The sequence below is a fragment of the Pelobates fuscus genome, chromosome 3, assembly GCF_036172605.1.
Source record: "Pelobates fuscus isolate aPelFus1 chromosome 3, aPelFus1.pri, whole genome shotgun sequence".
Lineage (NCBI taxonomy): Eukaryota > Metazoa > Chordata > Amphibia > Anura > Pelobatidae > Pelobates > Pelobates fuscus.
The window spans coordinates 309,443,772-309,469,546 of NC_086319.1; the positions used below are offsets into that span (position 1 = coordinate 309,443,772).

Genomic DNA, 25,775 nt, shown 5'->3' on the forward strand with positions numbered 1-25,775 from the left:
GAGTGTGTGTGTATGAGTGAGTGCGTCTGTGTGTGTCTGAGTAATTGTATGAGTGTGTGCGCATGTGAGTGTATGAGTGTGTCTGTCAGTGTATGATGAGTGTGTCTGTCAAATCAGTGAGAGTATGTTTGTCATTGAGTCTGTGTGTGGCTATCAGTGTGTCTGTTAATGAGTGTCAATCAGTGTGGGTCTGTCAGTGTCAATGAATGAGTGTGTGTCAGATCAATGAGTCTGTGTCTGTCAGTGACGTCTGTGTGTTTGTCATTGAGTGTGTGACTGCCAGTGTGTACAGAGTGTAGCGGAGCAGAGCGCGGTACAGGAGCTTCTGTTTCCTGTACCTGGCCAGACTGACAGGAGGTGCTCACAGAGAGAGGACTCCCTGTCAGTCCGGCTGGGTACAGAAAACTGAAGCTCCTTTAGGGGATATGCTCCGCTCAGCCATGCAACAATAGAGGTAGGAGGCACACCAGGAAGGGGAGTGTGACCACTAAAGGGGTGTGGGGTGCACCAAGGGACAGGGAGGGAATGGGAGAGGAACACCAAGAGACAGGGAAAAGAGTGGGGAGGGGAGAAGAACACTAAGGGACAGGGAAGGGACCACTAATGGTCGGGGAGTGGAGAGGGGCTGGTTAAGAGGCACATAGGTGAAGATTTTTTTGTTGGATGGGGGGGGCAGAAAAATGCATCTTCGCCTATGTACCTAAAAATCCAAGCACCGGCCCTGGTTGGACCTAGGCAGCATGATGTCTTAGGCCGGCCCAGAGAGTGAGTGAGTGAATAATATAATATATATGTTCAGAAACATATTAGTAATATATGTAAATCGGGTTCATGCAAAGAGGGTGAAAAGGTATTAAAGAAAAACACACTTATTGCATCAAATTTACAAAGCCAAACTTTTAAAAGCTTTCCTCATTTCTTTCTCGGGATGAGGAATATATCGGTTGTGGACTGAGGATTTCCATCTGCCCAATCTTTTAATAATATGCACTGGAGTGTCAGTGTTGAAGGAGACCGAAGCTGCCCCTATTCTAAATGAAAGACCCGAGACATGGATACAACCCAATCTTAGGAGTAGTGGTCTGATGTAGAAGATGAATTTAGCCGTAGCAAGAGGGATTCAGTGAGAGTAGTGGTGAAATGTGTGTGGCATGACTGAGTGTGGGTAAGTAAGAGTCAAGTATTTTAACTGGGCACTGGTTCTAGGTGGGATAAAGTGGTATAGCGGATGGATGAGTAGTTTGGTTCGTTTTAGAGGTTTGTAGAGAAAGTATATAGTGATCATGATTTTTAGCGATATCCAATATTTTTAAGGTGGTCCCAGTGCCACCACTCATATCTGGTATCACAATAGCTTGCATTTAAAAAAAAAAACAAAAAACTTTTTTGACTGTAATATAATAGCAGTCAGTTTCCTTCACACGTGTGCGTTTCAGGGCCTGCCAGGGCACAGTGTCACACCTGTGCAACTCATATCTGGTGTAACAATAGTGTACATTTAAAAAAAAAAATACAGGGGGCTTGTTGTCACCTTTCGGGGACCCTTGGTGTTGTACGTGGCTGGGTGGAGGAAGAGACCTTCAATGACATCAGTGAGGACAAGGAACAGGACATGGCTAGCTTGGTATCCAACCTTGTGCAAATGGGGAGTTTGCGGTTGTGCAAATGGACTGTTTGCAGTGCGTTAAATGGGGAGTTTGGTCTGTCACTGTGAAGCGGGCATAACCCTTACACTACCTGATTGATACAACATCATACCTGATATTTTAAAGCACGTTATTCCAAACAATTTAGGAATGTTAGGTGATTTATGCCCTGTATGGATTAAAACCAGACTCTGCATCAACTATGTAATTTTCCATGGGAGTGTTGCCATGGATCCCCCTCCAGCATGCCACAGTCCAGGTGTTAGTCCCCTTGAAACAACTTTTCCATCACTATTGTGGCCAGAAATAGTCCCTGTGGGTTTTAAAATTCGCCTGCCTATTGAAGTCTACGGCTGTTTGCCGGGTTCGCCCGTTCGCGAACATTTGCGGAAATTTGCGTTTTCCGTTCGCGAACGGAAAATGTTATGTTCGCGACATCACTATCTATTAACCATTTGCAAATTCTCCTGCATCTGCTGATTCTCTGCAATTAATATGAACCCAGTCTGCAGTCAACATCCCATTAAAGGACCACTATAGTGCCAGGAAAACATACTCGTTTTCCTGCCACTATAGTGCCCTGAGTGTGACCCCACCCTCAGGGCCCACCTCCCGCCAGGCTCTAGGGGGTGGAAGGGGTTAAACCTAAATCTCTTTCTCCAGCGCCGGGCCGGGGACTCTCCTCCTCCTCTCCTCCTCCTCCTCTCCTCCTCCTCCTCTCCTCCTCCTCCTCTCCTCCTCCTCCTCTCCTCCTCCTCGGCTGAATGCGCAAGCATTCAGCCAGTCTCATAGGAAAGCATTCACAATGCTTTCCTATGGACGCTGGCATCTTCTCACTGTGAAAAATCACAGTGAGAAGCGCGGAAGAGCCTCTAGCGCTGTCAATGAGACAGCCACTAGAGGCTGGATTAACCAATTTAAAAAAAGTGTTAAACCTAGCTGGACCAGGCACCCAGACCACTTCATTAAGCTGAAGTGGTCTTTGTGCCTATAGTGGTCCTTAAAGGTACCAACTGAGTACTGTACTTCCTCAATTGAGTTGATATTAAGTTAGACCTTTGCTTTGGACCATTAGCTCTACTGCCAGTACTACATTATTTTACTCTTTTTTTTTGCCTGGTTCTTGTTGGTACCTAGTACACGTTTTGTTTCTGCTTGTTACTTACACCTGCAGTGTTTATTTTAGAGCCCTGCCTGTCACAGCATAGAACACTGCCCAAGAAAGGTCTACCACAGAGACTTGTTTGCTACAATGATTATTATTATGAACTCACACATTTAATTCTCAGCATTGTAGCTCCTCAATAAAAAGTATCCTGCAGGGCATATAACAAAAAGAGGTGGAGATATATGTAAAAAAATAAAATAGAAAATAAATAATGTAATTCCTCATTTAACCCCTTGAGGACCAAACTTCTGGAATAAAAGGGAATCATGACATGTCACACATGTCATGTGTCCTTAAGGGGTTAAGCAAATATCTAGTGAATGTTGAGATACTGGCTGGCAAGTGTCTAAATGTCTACCAGATATTTGTATGAACATTGTTTTTAACTAATGGTCCAAGATTTGCATGGTTTTACAAATTTAACAAAACTAAAACCAAGCTGGAAAAGACATGAGAGTGAGTAGCATTCTTTTATTTGAAGGAATGAGCAATATTGGATAAGAATAAAGATTTTCAAGAGCAAAGAGCAACATGAGGGATAACGAAGAAGAATACTGTTAGGAATAGGTAGTATAAAGGGTTAATGTAAGAGAGGTAGAATGGCAGAAACATGGCTGAATCATATGAAGGAATTGGAGGAATAATGGTACAGTCAGAAGAGTTCATAATATCTGGGATATTGGGAAAATAACAATTATATGAGGAAAACTGTAGATGCAGGATATCAACATGGATAAAAATGGCAGGGCTAGTGAGGATGATGTATGATATATGAAAAAAGTATTGTAAAAATACACGGGAGGATGCTAAAAGTTAGGTTGAAGGAACACCTAGAAAGATAATACAACAAGAGTTGAATGTATAAAAGAAAATTATTATAGGGAAAAATAAAAGAATAGATAGCAAGAGGGATAGTAACATGGGGTGATTGGTAATGATGTAGGGATAGGAAAAATTATGTTAAGTGGTAAGGGTAATTTGTAAGCAGGATAATGATAATTAGGGCTGTCTTAACAGTATTATAGTCCCCAGGGCAAAGCAGCGCACTGGGGCCCTGCCTACACAACCACTCTCGGGAATAGAAATATAACTTATCGACGAAATGAAGCTTATATATCTAGGTAACTCAAGCAAATTCAGTGTTTAAACAGTAAAAAAAAAACATGCTGTACAGCAAAGTTTAATCCACACAAATGTTTAATAGTGAGCAGGGGGAGGCAACTTACATGAACTTTATTATAGCTTCACGGCTTCAAAAAATATGTGTGTTGATTGTGTCTTGATTATGTACAGGTAGGTAGTAAAGTTAAATTACAGATAAGTTAATGATACAAAGGTGAGCGATAAGTTAAGTGTGTAGGTAAGAAAATAATCTTGTAAGGATAATGACATGGGGAATCATGATAAGAAGTAGGTGGAAGGAGGTATAATGATATAGGAGAGAATGTAATTGTTAGAAAGATAGAAGGAGTATGATCAGGGTATGCTAAAGACCTTTGATGATAACTAGATGAAGGAGATTGAAATTGAGGATGGGGAAGATAATGTTTTGTAATTAATTGGGTAATTTGATGATATTGAAGTAATTGACGGAATAAATTGATGAAACACTTTTAAAGCTTGAAACAATATTGTGTATTGAGAAAAACTACATACTGTGACCAAAACATTAATTCCCAAATAATTACATTACATATCAGGATCTGCATCAGCCAACAATATATTCATGTATATCAACCTTGGTAAACATTACATTTTCCTACTGAATAAAACAAATCAAGTTAAATAAACACCTTTGTTTTAACTATTTTAAGGACAACTGTTACTTTAAAACTATTAAATATATGGAGGATTAATATAATTATCCTTTAATCAAGTTGTGCATAGAAATATATTTTATATATAAATGAAGCATAGTTACCAAAAATGATTGGTAATTTTAGTATATGACAGGATCCTTCAGCCATATACATACACCTTTGGTCGGACAGTGTTTGAAACTGACAGCTAGTCTCTATGATCTTCACTGATTCTGTGCAGAGAGTGCACAGGGAAGCAGGGAAGACCATAGAGACTAAATGTCAGCTTTCAATGTAATTTTTTTACATATACTTTATTTTAAAAAAAATCCATTTCCTTTCAAAAATTGACGAAATGATTATTATATTAAAACATAGTTTTGATGTTAAACCTCTTCACAATATTATAACATTCCATGATATCCTGCAAGTAGTGGGATTTAAAGCTCTGAATATACTTTTATTTTGGTGCAAATTCCGTTAAATCTCTGCTCGCACTAGGGAGACCCCTCTTTCTGTAAGGACTATATTTAGTGACCCACAACTGACAGATGAGGTATATGCAGGTCTCCAAGTGAGTGCTCCATTTAGCCTTTTAAATTAATTGAATTCACTGTGACTGAATTCACTGTGGATAAGGTTAGAGAAGCTGTATGGTTAGAGATAGTGTAAGCATAGGGTCTTCCTACATTCCTCACTACCAACAGTGATTGGCGCTGGACTGTCCTTTTTACCCAACACTGATCATATAGAGATCTTTGTCTCATGGCCAGGGAGAGTAGTGTACTGTGTGAGTTGGGAAATCCATGACATCAGTAGAGGTAATTGCTCTGAGTTAGGGTTACTATTAGGGTACAGTTGGGGGCATCTTTACAGTTAGGGTAGAGTTGGTTGGGTTAATGTAGGGTAAGGGATAATGCTAGGTCAGGGATAATGTACAGTTAAGGTTAGAGCTAGTGTAAGCATAGGGTTAGGGATAGGGTTGGTGTAGGGTTAGTGTTAACTAGTAAAAATTGTTTTAATCTTAGATGTATCGGGCATTTAACAATTAGGACTGATACCTAAATCTATTTTGAGTTATTTTCTTTTGTTGCACTTGATGTGTAAAAATTATTATAAGAAAACCTATGAAAAAATATAAATACTTAACATTTTATAGGTATACATATAGGGTAATAAAAGGAGGCCATGCTGTTTTAAATCTTAAAGATCAATTATTTTCAATTAAAGGGTTACTGCAACATCCATGACCACTTCTGATGGTGGTAAAAGTGTGTGCAGTGTTTTTGCTTGAAACACTGCACATCCTGAGATGTTTGAACTTTTGGGCAAGGGGCTAGTTGCAACCCTAGCATTTATAACTTTGGCAGACTGGCAATCTATTCTGGACTGCCAAATGTCAATTCTGTGCAAAGTTAACATCTATAACCAGCGCACACTGCCCTCTGGTGACAGACATTCTCTACATTTCCCCTCCATCTCACCTTCACTGCAGCCCTCACTCCTCCCTATATCCTCAGTTATATTTTTTTAAGTTCCCTCTCTATTTCCCTGTCCACTCCCTCTACTCTCACTGGTTCAGAGCGTGTGCATGTGCTCTGAGACAGTTAAAGGAACACTATAGTCACCTAAATTACTTTAGCTAAATAAAGCAGTTTTATTGTATAGATCATTCCCCTGTAATTTCACTGCTCAATTCACTGTCATTTAGGAGTTAAATCACTTTGTTTCTGTTTATGCAGCCCTAGCCACACCTCCCCTGGCTATGATTGACAGAGCCTGCATGAAAAAAACAAAACTGGTTTCACTTTCAAACAGATATAATTGTATCTCAATCTCTAAATTGAACTTTAATCACATACAGGAGGCTCTTGCATGGTCTATCAAGCTATTAACATAGCAGGGGATAAGAAAATCTTAATTAATCAGAACTTGCAATAAAGAAAGCCTAAATAGGGCTCTCTTTACAGTAAGTGTTTATGGAAGGCTGTGCAAGTCACATGCAGGGAGGTGTGTCTAGGGTTCATAAGCAAAGGGATTTAACTCCTAAATGGCAGAGGAATGAGCAGTGAGGCTGCATGGGGCATGTTCTATACCCCAAAACTGCTTCATTAAGCTAAAGTTGTTCAGGTGACTATAGTGTCCCTTTAAATGGTCCAATCAATGGATTCTCTATGAGAATCTTTTGATTGGACCTTGCAACGGCTGCTATGTTGTCAGAGAGGGGCATGGTGAGCAGTGCTGGGAGCTTATTATAGCTTATTTTAGTTTAGAGTTTAGGTGTGAGGTGTGAAGAAATACTTCCCAATATGGCATTAATAAATTCAAAAAAATATTTTAGTTAAAAAGGATTGTAGTAACCCTTTAGATTATGGTGAAACAGACACATAGCACAAATTCTAGGTTTTGTTTTGGTTAAGAAGTTACACAATTGCCTCAGTCCTTGATGGATTAAGAAAAACATTTATAGTTTATTATGAATAGTTTTCAGTGGTAATAGGAAATCATATTATTTTTTATTATTTCTCAATTGTAAAGAGTGTTCATCATCTTTTTGCCCTTCAGTCGTCGATGAACTACAAATCCCAGGACTCTCCACCAATCTGTGCTTCATAGCTACAGATTGCCGAGGACCATGGGAGTGGTAGAGCTGAAGGGATAAAGACTGCCTGCTTTGCAGTCTTCTACAGCGTACGCAGGATTATGAAATAACAAGATGACATTTTGATGTAAACCGATACAATGGCTGACGGAAATCTCGCTTGTGACATTACACAGCAAAGCTAGATAATCAGACATAAACCTTTAAACAAGCTAGCCAGTCATTTCATTGCCACAACATGCTCGGGCTTGTCATAAACTGTGACAGGATTTAAAATCTCCTATTGTTTATGTGCATGTTTTACAGTAGACTAACGACCAATATTCTGCACATTCGGCAGCTGATATGATTAAGGTTGGCACTCTTGCTGTTGTACAGTATGATTACTAGTCAATCATTTGTCTGGTTGGCCATCAATAGCTAGAGTGCACAAAGTGTGACATCACTAGTCTACAATATCAATTTAGAAACTAATTTATATTACTGTCAGTCATGTCCAGTTTGTCACATGATGACAACTCTAGGGTGTATTCTGTTAACAGTGACTTGTATGGAACTGACATTTGAATTTCAGTACAGAGGGACCTCGGTTTACAAACACCTCGGTTAACATAATTTTCGGTTTACAAATGAAAATCCATTGAAAATAATGCCTCGGTTTACAATTTTATTCGCAATACAAACCAAGTTTCCCAAGGATACATTGCACCTGAGAGGTTTATAGCACCGCCCCGTGCATGCTGGAGCCTGTGGGTAGCACGTGGCGTAGAGTGTGGAGGTGTTGGAGCGGCTTTTGCAACGAGTTTCGGAGCCATTCTGGAAATTGTTTTCAGTTGTTTTGGGACTTTTTGGTGCATTCCTCAAGTAGGGAGCTGAGCTTCGTCGTTTGCATGCCTTTTATTGTGTGTTCTGCATTGTGGGTTGGTTTCCATGACAGCTCATTTTGACTTTTATTGTACGTCCAGAACGCATTAATTGGTTTTCAATGCATTCCTATGGGAAACCGCATTTCGGTTTACAAATTTTTTGCAATAAGAAACGTCACAGAGAACGCATTAAACTCATAAACCGAGGTCCCAATGTATTTAGGACCGCATAGTGTTGCATGTAGGTAGTAATCTGTCTATGCAAATGCTTCCTTAAAAAATCCAGGTGGACTACAACTTCTAAAACACTCAATTGTCAATCAGTATTGGTAGCCATTGTCCATATCAATGTAGGTGAATCTCAATAATTGGGCAACTTCTGTGGGATTCTTTTGACTGATGAATTGTGGGTAAATTAGCTTAGCATTTAAATCGGAACTTTGCTTAAAGTGGCGTGTCGTGAATTTTTTACTTCCAGTTTTCCTTTCCCTACACCACCTGTATCTTAATGATTATACTACCCTCTTCGCGACTTGCCTTTATTTATGTTTTCCTCTGCCCATATGTCAGCAGTTTGCCTTATGTGGGATTCTTTCGTCTGATGGATTGTGGGTAAATAAGCTTAGGAACTGAATTTAAACTTTGCTTACATTCCGCCCATTACTAAAAATTGCCAAAGATCACACTCCCCATGAGAAAAAAGCAGTAGTTACTTTAACTTATGTATAACTAATAAACTAAGGTGAATTTTAAAAAATAAATAAAAAACAAAGGAGAAAGAGAGAGGCGAAAAAGGATAAATTTAAAAGCAAATTTGCAAAGTGACCAAGTCCCTTTAAGCCCTGCATATTTACAAAGAAAATGCCAAAGACCGCTCTCCCCATAAGAAAAATCAGTCACTACTTATCTTATGTATAACTAAAAACAGAATTAACAAAATAAATAATAAAGCAGAGAACTAGGTGGAGAAAAAAGGGATTAATTTGAAGACAAAACTTGAAAAGCTTACTGAAAGCAAGAGTTCACTTGCTTATTATAAGTTATGAATTGTACAAAGTTGCTATAAGTAAATAAATCATGTAAGTAAAAACTACATTTTAGATCTAATTTCAGCTTCTAACAGGAAGCACTGTAAAGAAAGTTAAAAATACCAAGGTATTAGTTTTTTGCAGTAGCCGTACTACTTTTGGTCTCCTAACTGATGTCCTCACGCTTTAGGGAGGGGCACTAGAAAAACAACTTTATTTTCATAGCACTATAGTTTTCCTTTAATGCATTTAGTTCCTGAACATTGGTAATCATTTACAAAAGAAAAATGTGCTTTCTTATAAATCTAGACTATACAAGAGATGTGGAGCTTTGGTTATGTGATATTATACCGCAAGTTAGTTTGAAATGCAGACTTAAGATATCAAGTTCCAATTTTTACACATTTCATGCACTGCTCTTGAACCAAAAGAAAGAAAAACCAAAACGCAATCTAAAGCAGTTTTGCCTCAAAAAATAAAAACTAAACAAATTATTATATACTTCTCTACTTATTAGTAAAACAATCAGATTTCTCATCAACAATATTAATTGAATATCTCTATATACCCTGCTTTGCTAGGAAAAAAAGTGGACTTTATGGTACACCGTGTCTGGTGTATGAAAGACAAATATTTATTGTTCTTGACAATAACCCTTTCACTTCTGAATGTTTAATTGATATACAACTCCCACAAGAAGGTGGAAAGTCATGGGAGTTGGAGTCCATCAATGCCTGGAGACCCACAGGTTTTGTAACCCGTGGGTAGGTTATATGCCGTATTACAGAGAACTTTGAGTTCAACTGTTGTCTCTGATGCTGTGTGATCTCATACCAATCAATGCATTCCCCTGTGCTACCTGTAATGAGGCAATAAGAACATTGATTTGTTGGTTCCCTTGTGTTGGATTCTGCTATAAACAATCGTGGATCAGAACTGAACGAGGCAGCCACAGCAGAAACATCTAAATTAAAATACCAAGAGGTATATTTGCAAAGCATTCCAAGTTAACCCTTAAGCACTACGTTGTTGTTTCACACTTGTGATCACAGTCTGACAATCGCAATGCAAGCATATAAGAATATTTTTCTAACACGTTCCCAGTTGTAAAAACATGATTGGATGCTATTCCAGCAAAATGGAAAGTATTATAGCATTTAGTCGCTTGCTGTAAAAACGTTATATTGGATGTGCGTATAGTCTATTATGTCTGAAGAACAATTTACAATAGGCTTTTTAGTATTATATTCTCTCATTATGATGTTCAAGTCAAGATTACCTGCATTATGATATTATCAGCAGGGGTTCTATGATATTTTGGGAGGGTGGTAAAGACCTACACATCAGGATCAGTGATTGCCTCATTTTAGATACAATATCAGTCTCTAAAAAAATAATCTCCCTGCTTTTAAGGCTGAGAAGCACTTTGTAACTATTCTTAAGTCATCGGAAGGGCATCTACTTTATTTCTAAATGATGAGTCCACCAACTCGGCTAGAATGGAAAGTTCTGACTTATAGAAACATTACTGCAAGAACCAATTAGCTAATTTCGTATGCTCGTTATGATATCTTAGGCTATTTTGCTTGTTCTCCATTCTCATCATATTCATATCTCAAGCATTTTTGGTATCCTTTGCTGTTTTTGGTATTTACTGATATCACTAGAAGTACTTTCCAGGCCCTCACTACTAGAATACCATTTATTTAAAGTAGTAGTTTCTCATATTAACCAACTCTTAATTTTTAAGTTACCACTTGTTTAAGCTTTTTTTTTATTGAAAAGTTTCTTCATTATATAATTAAGAGATAATAACATAATTATTGATTAATGATGCTTAAAATACATGCGCGCATGAACAATGGACAAGAAAGACATCCTAGCCAACACTGATCAAAAAATTCATATACTCGCTACTTAATAAAAACTGCAATAATTACATGCTCAGGGTTAAGGGTGATGGGAGTTGGCACCCAGACCACTTCAATGGGCTAAAGTGGTCTGGGTGCCTACAGTGTCCCTTTAACTTTTTTCCAGCACAAAGTCTTCCTCAGTGCTACCGCCCGCTCCTCCTCCCGCAATATCGGTTACTCATTAAATACAATGTTTCTCGTAGAGAATCATTGGGGGTGAAATGCACGTGCTTGTTCGATCAAATGCTTCTCATAGGGAAGTACTGAATCCAATGCTTCCCTATTGATCAGCAATTCATGACATGAACATCTCAGAATCAAGACAGACTTGGTTCTCAATGCAAACGCCCCTCTGATATCAGTCATGGAGACAGCTACTAGTGGTGTGCTTAGCCCTGAAATCATAACACGATAATGATGCATCTATTATATGCCAATGTTTGAGATTGCATGGCTAAAACATCAGGAGACTGTACCCAAATTACTTAATTGAGATGAAGTGGTCTGGGTGACTTTATTGTGCCACTTTAATGAATAACTCTGAATGTGTAACTTGTGAGACATCCTTATCGGAATATCAGAGCATGTGTAGTTGATGTGTGTATAGTGACCAGGGCCAGACTGGGACAGAAATTCAGCCCAGGCAATTAAAGGTGTAGTGTGTATATAGGGGTATAGACTGTCTGTAGTGTGTTTGTGTGTTTGTGTGTTAGTGCAGGGGTTGCAGTGTGTGTAGTGTGTTTGTCTGTGTATGTGAGGTGGGTGTATATAGTGGTTGGATATGGGTTTAAATTATTCATTTAATAATTAAACAAAAAAAGTTTTCAAATTTGTTAAAAAAAATAAATCACATTTACTCCCTCTTATAACCTTGTAGGGGGAGAGGGAGCTTGCAGATACCTGGTGGTCAGTGAGAGGGGGCACGCTGCACGCAGATCCTTGGTGGTCCAGCCGGCAGGTTATTTGATCTGTACCTCCGCAGGGTACAGACCACGTCTCTCTCCCTCTTGCGAGCACCGGTTCAGAGCACGCGGATTACCATGGCAACTCTCTGACATTCTCGGAGCTCGTTAGAAGAGGAAAGGAAGCTGCTTTGCAGTCATGGAGGGTGTCCGGCTCACTGCCCAATCTCCTCTCCGGCCCATGATGGGACAGAACTCCATCTTGGGGCCAGTGCTGCCCTGCATGGTCCGACAGGGGAGATCTCTTGATCTTTCCTGCTGGCCTCGGCCCATGGCCATCGCAGCCCACCGGGCATTTGCCTGGTTTGCCCGATGGCCGGTCAGGGCCTGATAGTGACATGCAACAATGTGCTACATAAAAATAGTACCATCATATTACATATATGTACTCTTCCACCCCATTTTGAACTATAAACATTTTTTTTAAAAAAAACTTTTTAAAAAAGTGATTGCTCTTGAAAGTCTTAAATATAGCCCCATGAATCGCAGCATGTATGCCAAGGAGTTCCACAATGCAGTCCATCTGTATTAATATCTGTGACTCCCACGTTTTTAAAGGAAAAGACAGCCTAGGTAATTATTACATATCCGCTCCATGCCCCAGCAGCATCTTAATTAAATACATTCCTTTAGTGCAATATGGACTTAAATGTTAAGGGAATTAAATGCAGCTTTAACAGTGTAATGCAGGCTGAAATATCAAACACATTAATTAAATCTACTATTCTGAAATTAGCCATATCCAGCAGGGTTCGTTAGAAGTGTGTGGGAGACATGGTGCCCAGTCCTTGAACTTGTGGATAGATTGTATTTTTAGATAGATTGCATTCTCACCACTAATAACTAAATATATCACAGAAAAAGCTCCTGATTGCCCAATCTAAAACATGCAACCAACTAAACAGAAAATATTCAGAGGCCAAAGACTCACCAGATTAAAGACTCAAAGTTGGACTTCATTTTGTCATACTACAATGCACACATAGCGTTTAGACAGATCTACCTACTGTCACTCATCTCCCACTGGATTTACAAGAATATCAATAGACAGTATATGTCTCTGAACATTATTCTCTCCATAGAGGAAATTTAGAACAGCAGTGCTGTGGAATGGGTATACCCCACTTATTCCAAGTGCTCTTTCAGGGTAAGTGTCACTTCTCTGGAATTCATATCATTGAATAAAACTTTGAAAATCACAGATAACATATGTAACATGTGAGATGTGTATTTTCTTTAAAATTTATATTAAACATATAGCAAATTATATCACAATTCAGTGTAGCCATGACAAAGACAGAGCAAATATTACAAATTAGGAAAAATAGACACATTGTTTCATTTCTATTCTGCATGCTTTCCTTATACTGACTACCAGGTGCAAAGGACAGGAAGCTAAGATGAAGGCGCAAGTTGCAGGGTAACATGGGTAAATGTCAGCATTTACATTTATTTGTCACACCAAACATATACAAATGTGTTAAATATAGGGATAAGTAAACATAATATACAAAATTCTGGGAAGTGACAGTTCCCTTTTAAACCATAGACTACAGAGAATATGAATTGATCATTAGGTTAAACGTAAACTCTCCTCAGAAACAGGAATGAGAAAAGCCCAATGTCAAAACTTTCTTTGAGTCCCACTTTGGTCAAGAGTCACCCATTAACAAACTTTACAAGAGTCAGTAAAGATAATGTTTTCATTGTTGTCAACTCGATGAGTAAAATTATTGCTAAGTGAAAGGGATTAATGTTGGGTTCATTGACCAGAGTTCATTCTGACAGATCGGCAAATAATCAATATCAATGCACGCCTTCAATATTGACGTTGCTCTTCTCTTCTTGAACAATAATTCGTTAACTTACTCTGCTTGATAGTATTATACAGATTTGCTCTAATAATATGTTTATAAGTTCACCTTTTTGATGTGTTTAAAACCCTAAACAGATTTTTAAGTGCATCTTGAACTTCAATACGTTTTTTATTATAGCAACTTAACGTGATGAAAAAGAGTCTTAACTCTTAACAATTCCTGAGCAGTGCTGGAGTCCTGCTGGTGATTTATGGGTAATAGGATTTATCAGATAAAAAAAGAAAGCAATTGAAACATTGACACTTTTAAGAGCCTCAAATGTCACACTTTGCAGTCAATTGGTGTACTTTCGTAAGCCATCCTTCAAGGGTTATCATCAGCAATGATGCTTTGAAAAAGTCACAGAAGTGAAGGGTTTTAAAAAGGACACCAACAGACAGGAGGACGATCAAATCAAGAATATATAAAGTTACTTTAGATTTCTGTTGTAGATCAACACATTAGACAGGGCTATTGTCCACAGCGAAAATTCTAAGTGAATATAACATTTAAGCCCAGAGTAGCTGAACAAGAGAATTTGTCGAGTTCATCTATTTTGGCCTTACGTGTTATATTCACTGTGGATTCTCACTTTAGTGAATAACCTTATATAGCTTCTCCATCACAAAGTCAAAGCCGAGACCTTTTGGAAATACATCTGTTTGCATGACAGGAACCTGGTATAGCAGTGGATGTCAAACAGGGCAATTGCTTTGAAGATAGGATGCCCTTCATCTGTATTTTAACCCTGTGTCAAGTTATGTTATTGTGGTTGATCATTGTTTGCATGATTTGAATGCCAGTGTGGTGCCATGCACTCATTTTTAGCTTAAAGTTGTTATTAAAACTATATATATATATTTTTTTTTTTTGAGGTGGCAAGGATTCATTCAAATGCTAGTCTCTATCTTAGAATTTACCGGTGAACATTTGATTTAGATTCTGGTTAAAGATTACACTTAATCTCCAATCAGTGAATTGTAGTTATTCTAAATTATATTCACTGAACAGCAATGAATGGACTTGCAGTACATATTTCGCAACTCTCAAATGCCATATGGACATAAAAAAAAAAAAAAAAAAAAGGAGCAATGGACAAGCCATTTTGTGATTTGGAGGTCCATCTATGGTGCCAGAAAAAGGGGGAGGGAATGGGCAAGAGGTTGATTTTTGGGGAGCAAATAATCAGCTTTGTTTGATATGGTGGACAAGAGGTCTACCCGATGATGTGGGCTGTATCTCTTGTCCAATAAAAAGGTAGAAAAAGATATATAATTGATTGATAAAATGATAATTGATGGTTAGGGGACAGCCACTAAATGTTAATTTTATTCTTATATCAAGGGAAAAGTGTCCATTAGAGGGAAAAGGAAAGAGCAGTGTAATGAATCGATTTGGATGAACCGAATTTTATAACTGTGTACAAGTCTAATACATAATAGCTGAATTATTAAGAATCACCATTTCATCTGAGATAGTTAGTTTGGTATTTATTGGTCCTCAAATCACCTCAGTATTAAGAGAACAGACAGCTAGATGTTATTCGTTTTAAACAAACAAGTAAGTCTTGGGGGTATTATCTGTGATTGGAAGACACAAGATATAGATATAGAAAATAAAAAAAATTGGAAACGGTCAACATTTCAGAATATAGGATGCATATCTATTTCCAAAACAAACTTTTACTTTTTCAATTCCATATTTACCAATAGAATCCAAAGTATTTCATTTACCCAATTACTCTGGTCATCTGTTATATGCATCCCTGATTTTCACACCCAAATGAACATTCCATCCCACGCTGAGGATTCCACTAGGCAATCCAGAAAAAGAACCACACAAGGTCAACTAAGTCTGTGTTCTTACAGACTAGCAAAACATTGACAATGCAATGCTATATCATTTCGGATATTTAAAGCAGCTTTTCAATTCACTCTCTGCTATCTAAGTCATTCTTTAGACCATCCACACTCCACAGTCTCTTTATCACACACTAGTTTATCTGCCAGACTTGCGAAAAAGGAAAAGGGTGTTTCTGAATGCGTTCAGCAGACCCAAGAGATACCATAAAAAGCTTGACTCGTCCTCACTTTAGTCTGATATTGATCCAAGACACGTGGGTGCCAGTGACAGGGGCAAATCCGTGCCCATCCTTAGGGTGGGTCTGCTTATGGCACAGCAATAGAAAACAAAAGAAGGCAAATAACTGGTGGTGGCTAATCACAAACCTAATGAGGACCCTTTCAATTAAAATGTTTGATAATATTTTAGATTATTATAATTAATTTGTAGAGAAATACAAATCCATCAGCAATGGATACATTGAGTAAAAGATATAAAAATAATGATGACAAACTTTGACAGTCAGACACTAATCAACACAAAATTTCGAGAACCCTGCAGCCTTATGATAGAAACATAAATAAATTAAATAAAATCGCTAAAGTTTACCCATTGAAAAGTAACCCCTAGTTTGCCAAGGCAAAGGAGAGACATATAGTTTATAAAGTAAAAATTGTGGATATTACCACACCTCATAACTGACAATACTTATAGCATCTGAGATATTTAACAATGAATGCCCATTATTCATCATCCTTGCCAAGCACTCAATTAGATATTCAATGTCAAGAGCAGGAAGAGGCCACCTCTTCTCAAGCAGAACATGATGCTTGATGAGCATTGTAGTCTACAGTAAGCAGAATGCAAAGAAGAGTTGCTAGTCCATAAGGAGTGGTATGTCACATAAAGCATTACATTGCAAAGCCAGCTTTGAAGTGCACAGTTTTCTTGACAGTAGCCTGACTGTGGATTGTGAACCCTCAGTTTGTGATATGTACAGAGCTCAGCATCTAAATCCCTGCTTCCCACCATACACTATTTTGCATTATAAACTGGGCTTTGTCTCAAAGGCATGGACTTGCATTAAACACGTTTTGCATTCCAACAATATGTTGGCTTCTGCATTAGAAACATTTCATTAAATGTGATATTTACAGTACTCTTCCAGGCGCCGGCTCGCATTTTCTTTACTAATTGTAATAGTGTTATTCATTTTCACGGAACCCCTTGCAAGGGTATGAAAAATTAAACAAAAAAACAACAACAAAACAGTAAAAAAAAAACAAAAACAGAACACGTTTCATGGTATGGTATACAGAAATCACTGCGTGAGATTATACATACACAGATAGATTTTTTTTTTTTTTTTTTTTTTTAAATAAAATAAAAGTGTTAGCTGCTGTGGAAACATTGTTACCATTTGATGGAATTCCCAAGACATACAGTATATTATCCCTCCTGGCTGTCAATGGGTTAAGTACTGATGTGCTCTACATAGGAGGAAAAAAAAGTCTGAAGACAAAGAAACTAGCAACACGCAGACCTGCCCAGCAACCCCAGCTGTGTCTGTAAGAGGGAGTAAAAGGTCTATTTACCCGATTTCCTCTTCCAGCTCAGAGATATCCGCCAGAATGAAGAAGACCACCAGCAAGGTGACAGTGGCCAGCACCCAGCTCCTAAAGTCCGGATTCATGGCTCTTGTTGGGGTGAATGGATTTGCAAGTCAACAAGAAGGAGAGGAGAGACTGAGCTCTTTCTCTCTCTGCAGCCCCCAAGTGCTCCAAGTCAATCCCAGCTCATGGCAAGCAGGCAGTACCCAGGCTGTCCTCTCTCTCCCCGTGTGAAGACTTGATGTGGGAATGGTGCTGGTGGCATATCATTGTCACCTATCATCAGAGTCCATGCTGCTGCTCTGACAGACCCAGAGAAGGAGAGGAGATCTATCCATGCAGAGGACTGACATCCACAGGCTGAGATCCTCCCTCTTTCTCTCTCCCTCTCTCTCCCTCTCTCTCTTAAAGTTAGTGTGACAACAGAGAAGTCCACACCTGGGAATAGTCACCAGCAGAAGGAAAAGGGGAGGGATGGTTAACAATAAAAGAAAATATGAGAGCTACATTACACTAGGGGGAAGAAGAAACCATGGCACTGGAGAAAAGCTCATTTTAATCGCTTTCTAATTGGTGGCAAGTGAGGGGTTAATGGCTGGAGGCAGAGCTCCTCAGCTGCTGGGGATAGGTAACACTAGGGTTAATTTGGGGGCATAAATGCCTTGTTTACATTCTGTGGGCAAGCTGAGGTTTAACTTTTACATTCCATAGAAGAATTATGTACATTTCATAAAGTATATTTAGGCTATGTATCTCCTCATACCATAACAACATCAAACAATATTTTTCCAGTCTAGTAACGCGCTACTTTTTTTTTTCAACTAGTGGAGACAGATAAATTACAGTCACGCGAGGATATTTAGTAAAACTGAGAATTGCTTGGAATACACATAGGAATTACACATTTTTAGGTCAAAAGATGAGCTGAGATGGAATTTTTTTTTTTTTTATGATTTAGCTATTTTTGGCTTTGGTTTTGCAAATCCATAGTGAATTGCAGACAGTTCACAATTTAGTGAATGACGCTGACAGCTTACCTCCAAATATTTGAAATTAACATAGAATGCCACTTTTATTTTGGAGTCTGAGTAGGGGTGTGGCCTGTGATGGAGATATTCTGAGACATTTTGGGTGACACTAACAGATTACGCAAATAAAAATTTAATTTAGAACAAGAACAATTTATCTTATTTTCCCAGACTGATTTCCAAACAGATTTATTGTAGTTTAAAGGCACATTACAGAGAGAATTATTGCTATAGAGCACGCGCACTAAGAATAGTGATCTCCTGCAAATGAAGGACGTTAAGATAGAACAGAGGGATTTGTGCCCAAGATAATGACTATCCATCTAAAATAGGGATACTTGGAAGGTATGTGATAGGGTTGTTCACTAAATTCATAAGTGCAGAAAATTAACCTCTAAATGGCATAATAAGAGGCGAATGAGCCAAGCTGCCATTATAGTGGAGTTGGATGTTTCTGTTTTTACCCAAAGATTTGCAATTCATTAGGATTTAGTGTTTAGTTAATGAACCATCAAAAGTTAATTCCTGACTACAAGATTAAATACAAAACCAAATTGGAAAATGTAAAGAGAAACTGGTTATGGCACAATGTCCATCTGAAAGCTAAAAGTTATGATTTCATTAAATAAAAATGGACATTTTCTTCAATCTGATTTTTTACTAAATGCAAGGCAACCCTGGCACAGCCGGGAACTTGTTAAATGATTTATGTCCAAAAATTCTGCGTTTTGCTGATCATTTAGATAAGATCAGAGTTCTTAGCAAAAAGGTAGTTATGAGGTGAGAGTTGTCCTTTAAAGGGACACTGTAGGCACTGTATGTGCTTCATCTCGGTAAACTGGTCATAGTGTCAGGAATCCTCTGGTGCCATAATTTCATTCAGCAATAAACAGTTTTTAATGTTTTTATATTTTAATGCTAAATGAGAGTTCCAGCAGTCCATCCCCTCGGTGCTGCATTGGCTAATGAGGGACTGCTAGCTTGAGCAGCTGTGATTGGCTGAGAGTGTCAGCTGACTGCTTTTAGCCTGTCAGAGCTCCAACTGATGGTATGAAGGATATCACCTCAAGGGAATGCGTAATCTGTGCCTTAGCCACACCTCCAGAAGGGGCTGGACTGTGGGTGGCCAGGGACCCATATTTAATTGCTCGAAATTGGGTTAACACTAAATGCAGGGGCATTACATGATGTCTACAAGCAATATAAGCAATTCAAAGAGATGACATGATTATAGTGACTACAGTGTCTCTTTAAGGAGACAATAACTAAGTAGAAAAAAATCTCAAATTTCGTTATATTTACACATTATTTATTTTAGCCTGCATTCATATATATGCGTTTATGAACTCAGCACACCTCACTGATTAGTAAATATGAAAAACTCAAAAGGCTGCACTTTGTAATAGGTCTGCACAAATGTCATTCAAATTCCTTTTAAAGGGACACTATAGTCACCAGAACAACTACAGTTTATTGAATTTGTTCTGGTGAGTAGAATCATTACCTTCAGGCTTTTTGCTGTAAACACTGTCTTTTCAGACAAAATGCAGTGTTTACATTACAGCCTAGTGATAACTTCACCGGCCACTCCTCAGATGGCTGTTAGATATCCTTTCCTCATAGAGATTCATTGATTCAATTCATCTCTATGAGGAGATGTTGATTGGCCAGGACTGTGTTTGGATTGTGCTGGCTCTGCCCCTGATCTGCCTCTTTGTCAGTCTCAGCCAGGGCCGGTGCAAGGATTTTTGCCGCCCTAGGCAAAAGTAAAGTTTGCCGCCCCCCATCCCCCCCCCCGATATGACATCACAATGCCCCATGTTAACTAACGCAAGTGCTGCAGTGCCACCGTGTTTACATTAAAAGGCCTGCAGGGACAGGCTATAGACACTAGAACCACTACATTAAGCTGCAGTGGTTCTGGGGACTAAAGTGTCCCTTTAATGTGAGGTAAATTAGAGATTAGTGCCACGAATAATATACTAGATTGCCTACTTACAATCAGATGAGGATGGTGATGGGCTCTACCTGCAGTCTGGCTCCACTGGTCTGGTGTAGAACAGGCTCTCTGGAGTCTGTTTGTGTTCTGGGAGAACAGGAAGAAGGCTCCATTTTTTTTAAGGCCCTTTGCACAGCTCAAGGTCTGGGCCCCAGGGTCCACGTTCATGTTCCACCAATTACTTTGTTCACAGGAGTAGGGGATGTCCTGATACGTGTGTAAGGAATGCATTGTGTGAATCTGTGTTTGTATGTGTAAGGGCTGCAATGAGTGTTTCTGTGCATGTACGGGATGCAGTGTGTGCGTCTGTAAGGGGTGCATTGAGTGTGTGTAAGGAATGCATTGTGTGTTTCTGTGTGTGTAAGGGATGCATTGTGTGTAAGGGTTGAATTGCTTGTGTGTGTGTGTCTGTGTGTGTAATGCATTGTGTGTTTTTCTGTGTGCAAGGGGTGCATTGTGTGTGTGTGATGGATGTCAATCTCTCCCCCCTCCCTTGTCACTCTCTTCTCCCCCTCTCCCTCCCTCGTCACTCTCTTCTCAACCCCCCTTGTCCCTCTCTTCTCCCCCTCTTGTCCCTCTCTTCTCCCCCCTCCTCCCTTGTCACTCTCTTCTCCCCTGCGTGTCCCTCTCTTCTCCCCCTCCCTTGTCACTTTCGTCTCCCCCGTTGTCACTCTCTTCTCCCCTCCCCACTCTCATTCCCCCTCCTAATCCCGTCAATTCCCCTCCCTGTCAATTTATCCCCCCCTTTCAATTTATTCCCCCCACCCTGCCTGTCCATTTATTCCCCCACCCTGCCTGTCCATTTCCCCCCCCCGTCCATTTATCCCCCCCGTCCATTTATCCCCCCCTCCCTGTCCATTTATTCCCTCCCCCTCCCTGTCCATTTATTTACCCCCTCCCTGTCCATTTATTTCCCCCACTCCCTGTCCATTTATTTCCCCCCCCTGTCTATTTATCCCCCCCCCTGTCCATTTATTCCCCCTTCCCTGTCTGTCCATTTATTCCCCCCTCCCTGTCTGTCCATTTATTCCCCCCACCCTGCCTGTCCATTTATTCCCCCCTCCCTGTCCCCCCCCTCCCTGTCCATTTATTTCCCCCCTCCCTGTCCATTTATTTCCCCCCTCCCTGTCCATTTATTCCCCCCCCTCCCTGTCCATTTATTTCTCCCCCCTCCCTGTCCATTTATTTCTCCCCCCTCCCTGTCCATTTATTTCTCCCCCCTCCCTGTCCATTTATTTCTCCCCCCCCTCCCTGTCCATTTATTTCCCCCCCCCTCCCTCTTCATTGATTTCTCCTCCTCCCCTCCCTGTCCATTTATTTCTCCCCCCCCTCCCTGTCCATTTATTTCTCCCCCCCCTCCCTGTCCATTTATTTCTCCCCCCCCTCCCTCTTCATTGATTTCTCCTCCTCCCCTCCCTGTCCATTTATTTCTCCCCCTCCCTGTCCATTTATTTCTCCCCCTTCCCTGTCCATTTATTTCTCCCCCCCCCTTCATTGATTTCTCCTCCTCCCCTCCCTCTCCATTTATTTCTCCTCCCCCCCCTCCATTTATTTCTCCCCCCCTCCCTCTTCATTGATTTCTCCTCCTCCCCTCCCTCTCCATTTATTTATCTCCCCCCCCTCTCTATTTATTCCCCCCCCCCTCCCCTACCTCTATAGTAGCGTGGCCGAGCTCTGTATCATGGTCCGCGGGTACAGGGAGCTTTTGTTTCCTGTACCCGGCGGACTAACAGGAAGTGAACACCAGTGTTCACTTCCTGTTAGTCCGTCCGAGTACAGGAGACAGATGCTCCCTGTACCGGCGGACTATACTGCGCTCGGTCACGCTACAGAGAGGGAGTGACAGGAGGGAGCGCTGAGCGCTTCCCTCCTGTCAGCCCCCTCCCTCTCCTCATGCTGTGCCCGGGCGGTGCGCCCTCATGGACGCACCAGCCCGGGCAAAGCTGCAGCCGCCTGAGGCTCTCTACAGAGCGCTCGGGCGGCTGCAGCATTAGGGGGGCCGGCGCTCCTGGCGGCGCCCCTTCCCAAGGGGCGCCCTAGGCGGCTGCCTAGTCCGCCTTACAGGTAGCGCCGGCCCTGGTCTCAGCCAATCCTATGGGGAAGCATTGTGAGTGGATCAGGCTACCACTTCTGCCGATGTCAGCAGGCTGCTTGTTTTTTTTTTTTAGGCAAACAGCATGCAGTTACAGCTTCTGGTTTGAATACAGTAAGATTTTGCTATATTTATGGAGGCATGAGGGGTAGTGTTGTCGCGAACCCGACATTTTCGGTTCGCGAACGGCGAACGCGAACTTCCGCAAATGTTCGCGAACGGGCGAACCGTGCGAACCGCCATAGACTTCAATGGACAGGCGAATTTTAAAACACACAGGGACTCTTTCTGGCCACAATAGTGATGGAAAAGTTGTTTCAAGGGGACTAACACCTGGACTGTGGCATGCCGGAGGGGGATCCATGGCAAAACTCCCATGGAAAATTACATAGTTGATACAGAGTCTGGTTTTAATCCATAAAGGGCAGAAATCACCTAACATTCCTAAATTGTTTGGAATAACGTGCTTTAAAACATCAGGTATGATGTTGTATCGATCAGGTAGTGTAAGGGTTACGCCCGCTTCACAGTGACAGACCAAACTCCCCGTTTAACGCACCGCAAACAGTCCTCTATATACAGAGTAAACATGGCTCCCTCTATATACAGAGTAACATGGCTCCCTCTGTATACTGTGTAAACATGGCTCCCCTCTATATACAGTGTAAACATGGCTCCCTCTATATACAGAGTAACATGGCTCCCTCTATATACAGTGTAACATGGCTCCCCTCTATATACAGAGTAACATGGCTCCTCTCTATATACAGTGTAAACATGGCTCCTCTCTATATACAGAGTAACATGGCTCCCCTCTATATACAGAGTAACATGGCTCCCCTCTATATACAGTGTAAACATGGCTCCTCTCAATATACAGAGTAACATGGCTCCCCTCTATATACAGAGTAACATGGCTCCCCTATATATACAGTGTAAACATGGCTCCTCTCTATATACAGAGTAACATGGCTCCCCTCTATACAGGGGCGTACCTGGAGCATTTGGCACCCGGGGCGGATCCTTTATTTGGCACCCTCCTCCCCAACTTTGAAATGTAAAAAACAGCTGCAATTTTTTTTAAATGTATGTTTATGCAGTGTGTGTATAGTGTGTAAAGTGTGTGTATATTGTGTGTATAGTGAGTGTGTATAGTGTGTACAGTGTGTGTATATTGTGTGTATAGTGAGTGTGTATAGTGTGTGTGTATAGTGTGTATAGTGTGTGCAGTGTGTGTATAGAGTGTGTATAGTGTGTGTATGCAGTGTGTGTAGTGTGTGTGTGTATAGTGTGTGCATAGTGTATGCAGTGTGTGCAGTGTGTGCATAGTGTGTACAGTGTGTGTGTATATTGTGTGTATAGTGTGTGTAGTGTGTGTATAATGTGTGCAGTGTGTATGTAGTGTGTGTGTATAGTGTGTGCATAGTGTATGCAGTGTGTGCATAGTGTGTACAGTGTGTGTGTGTAGTGTGTGTAGTGTGTGTGTAGTGTGTGTAGTGTGTGTATAGTGTGTATAGTGTGTGCAGTGTGTGTATAGTGTGTGCAGTGTGTATAGTGTGTGCAGTGTGTATGCAGTGTGTGTAGTGTGTGTATGCAGTGTGTGTAGTGTGTGTGTGCATAGTGTGTACAGTGTGTGTATAGTGTGTACAGTGTGTGTGTATATTGTGTGTATAGTGTATGTATATTGTGTGTAGTGTGTGTATAGTGTGTGCAGTGTGTGTATAGTGTGTATGCAGTGTGTGTCCCCAAGCCCCTAGTCACACAACCAAATAAAAAAGCCCCTACCTACCCCCCTCACCCTAAAAAATAGTGAAGGGGGAATAAAATTACTACCCTGTAAAGTAAAATTCAACTTACTATTCAACGTCTTCTTCTTCTAAAATCTTCATTTTTTTAGCCCCAAAAAAGGCGAACAGTTCGGTACATCACTAATGAGGGGCCCCGGGGGGCTAGATGGTGGTTTTAACCCTATAGGGTCAGGAATACATGTTTGTGTTCCTTACCCTATTGTGCTACTTTAAACATTCAACTAGTGGATATTATGAGCAGCTAATATGAATTTAGATCAGAAACGCAAACTAAACAGAGTTGCAGATTTAATCCTTTAAAGAAATAACAGTTTATAACATTAATGTTCTTATTTTACTAAAAGTATTTTCTTAAAATTTGTTGGGTGATGATGATTGGGGTGAAAATGGTGCTCTTTCACAAATGCTAAAAAATTTAATAAAGTACAGGTATAACTCATAGTACCTGAATTCTATATAGAGAAGTGCGCCAGATAGGTTTGCAAGTTCCACCATGTTTTCTGGACACATTTCACAGCAGCTGAAAGTGGCTGCAAATTCTGCAGGTAGGAAATCAAGTAATTAATTAATGTCCTCATTCAGGATCAATATGCTATAGATCAGAACCTTCATGCTGTTACTGTGAACATTTAATACGTCTTGGATCTGACATCCCGAGTTCCAGCACTTAATGGATAATTTTCAGAATGAAACGTGTTTCAAAAAAGACAATTCCTGAATCCTTTGTAGTGCATCTGGTATAGTACACAAATTAGCATACTGTTAGACAGCTTTTTTTTTCTTTTTCAAGGAAAACCGAGCCAATTCTAGGACAACGTGATTGTTCTATATGTATTAAGTAAGAAATGATATTGATTTATGTGAAATTGCTAAATACAGAACAATCAGTTGCCTCTGGAATTATTGCACTGTTCTGTTTGCTAAAGATTGCATTTACTCAATTTTTACCAACTGTGTGTTGCGACACAGGCATTTCCCACAAGTTGCATTGATTTTGTGCACACCATAGAAGCAAGAGCAGTGTCAGATACAGAACTGCTTCTGTTTAAATCCCCTAGCAATTAGTGCCCTGTGTCTCATGGAATTTCTGGGTATTTATCTAGAGATCAAAGCTTTATGTAAAAAGCAAAAGTAATATGCTTTATCAAAGAAGAGTAAAAATCACCCCTATCATGACTTCAAATCTCTTTAGATTCTATGTTTGAGAAAGGGTTCTCTGTCTTATATATTGCAGTAACCAATATCCTCCATTCCAAATCTCATGTTAGTATGAAATCCTTTTCAGAAGCAGGCACGTAGTGCAGGGGTTGATACATTTTCTATAGAATGAGGAGCTTGAAAAGTACATCTAGTAGCCAAATGTACTATTTTTAGGTTTGAATAGAAATGTTTCACCAAACAGCAACAGTTTTTATTATTATTACTAGAATTTACAAAGTGCCAACATATTCTGCAGTGCTGTCCAATTGGGGAGAAAGTTAGTACAATATACCGAAACCAAGACAAAAGGTAAAGCACTCAAATCATTCCGCATACAACCGATTGTCAGAATTTTA

The 25,775-nt window shown here is 40.1% G+C and overlaps 1 protein-coding gene across 1 annotated transcript in view; it reads right to left on the minus strand.

Annotated features, from left to right (window-relative positions):
- ST8SIA2 (ST8 alpha-N-acetyl-neuraminide alpha-2,8-sialyltransferase 2) overlaps window positions 1-17,725 on the minus strand; it is a 152,363-nt gene extending 134,638 nt beyond the window's left edge. Inside the window, exon 1 of the mRNA XM_063445625.1 lies at window positions 17,278-17,725. Within this exon, the coding sequence (XP_063301695.1) occupies window positions 17,278-17,375 (98 nt within the window). The 5' untranslated portion in view covers window positions 17,376-17,725. The remainder of the gene's footprint in view (window positions 1-17,277) is intronic.
- Window positions 17,726-25,775: the final 8,050 nt, after the last annotated feature.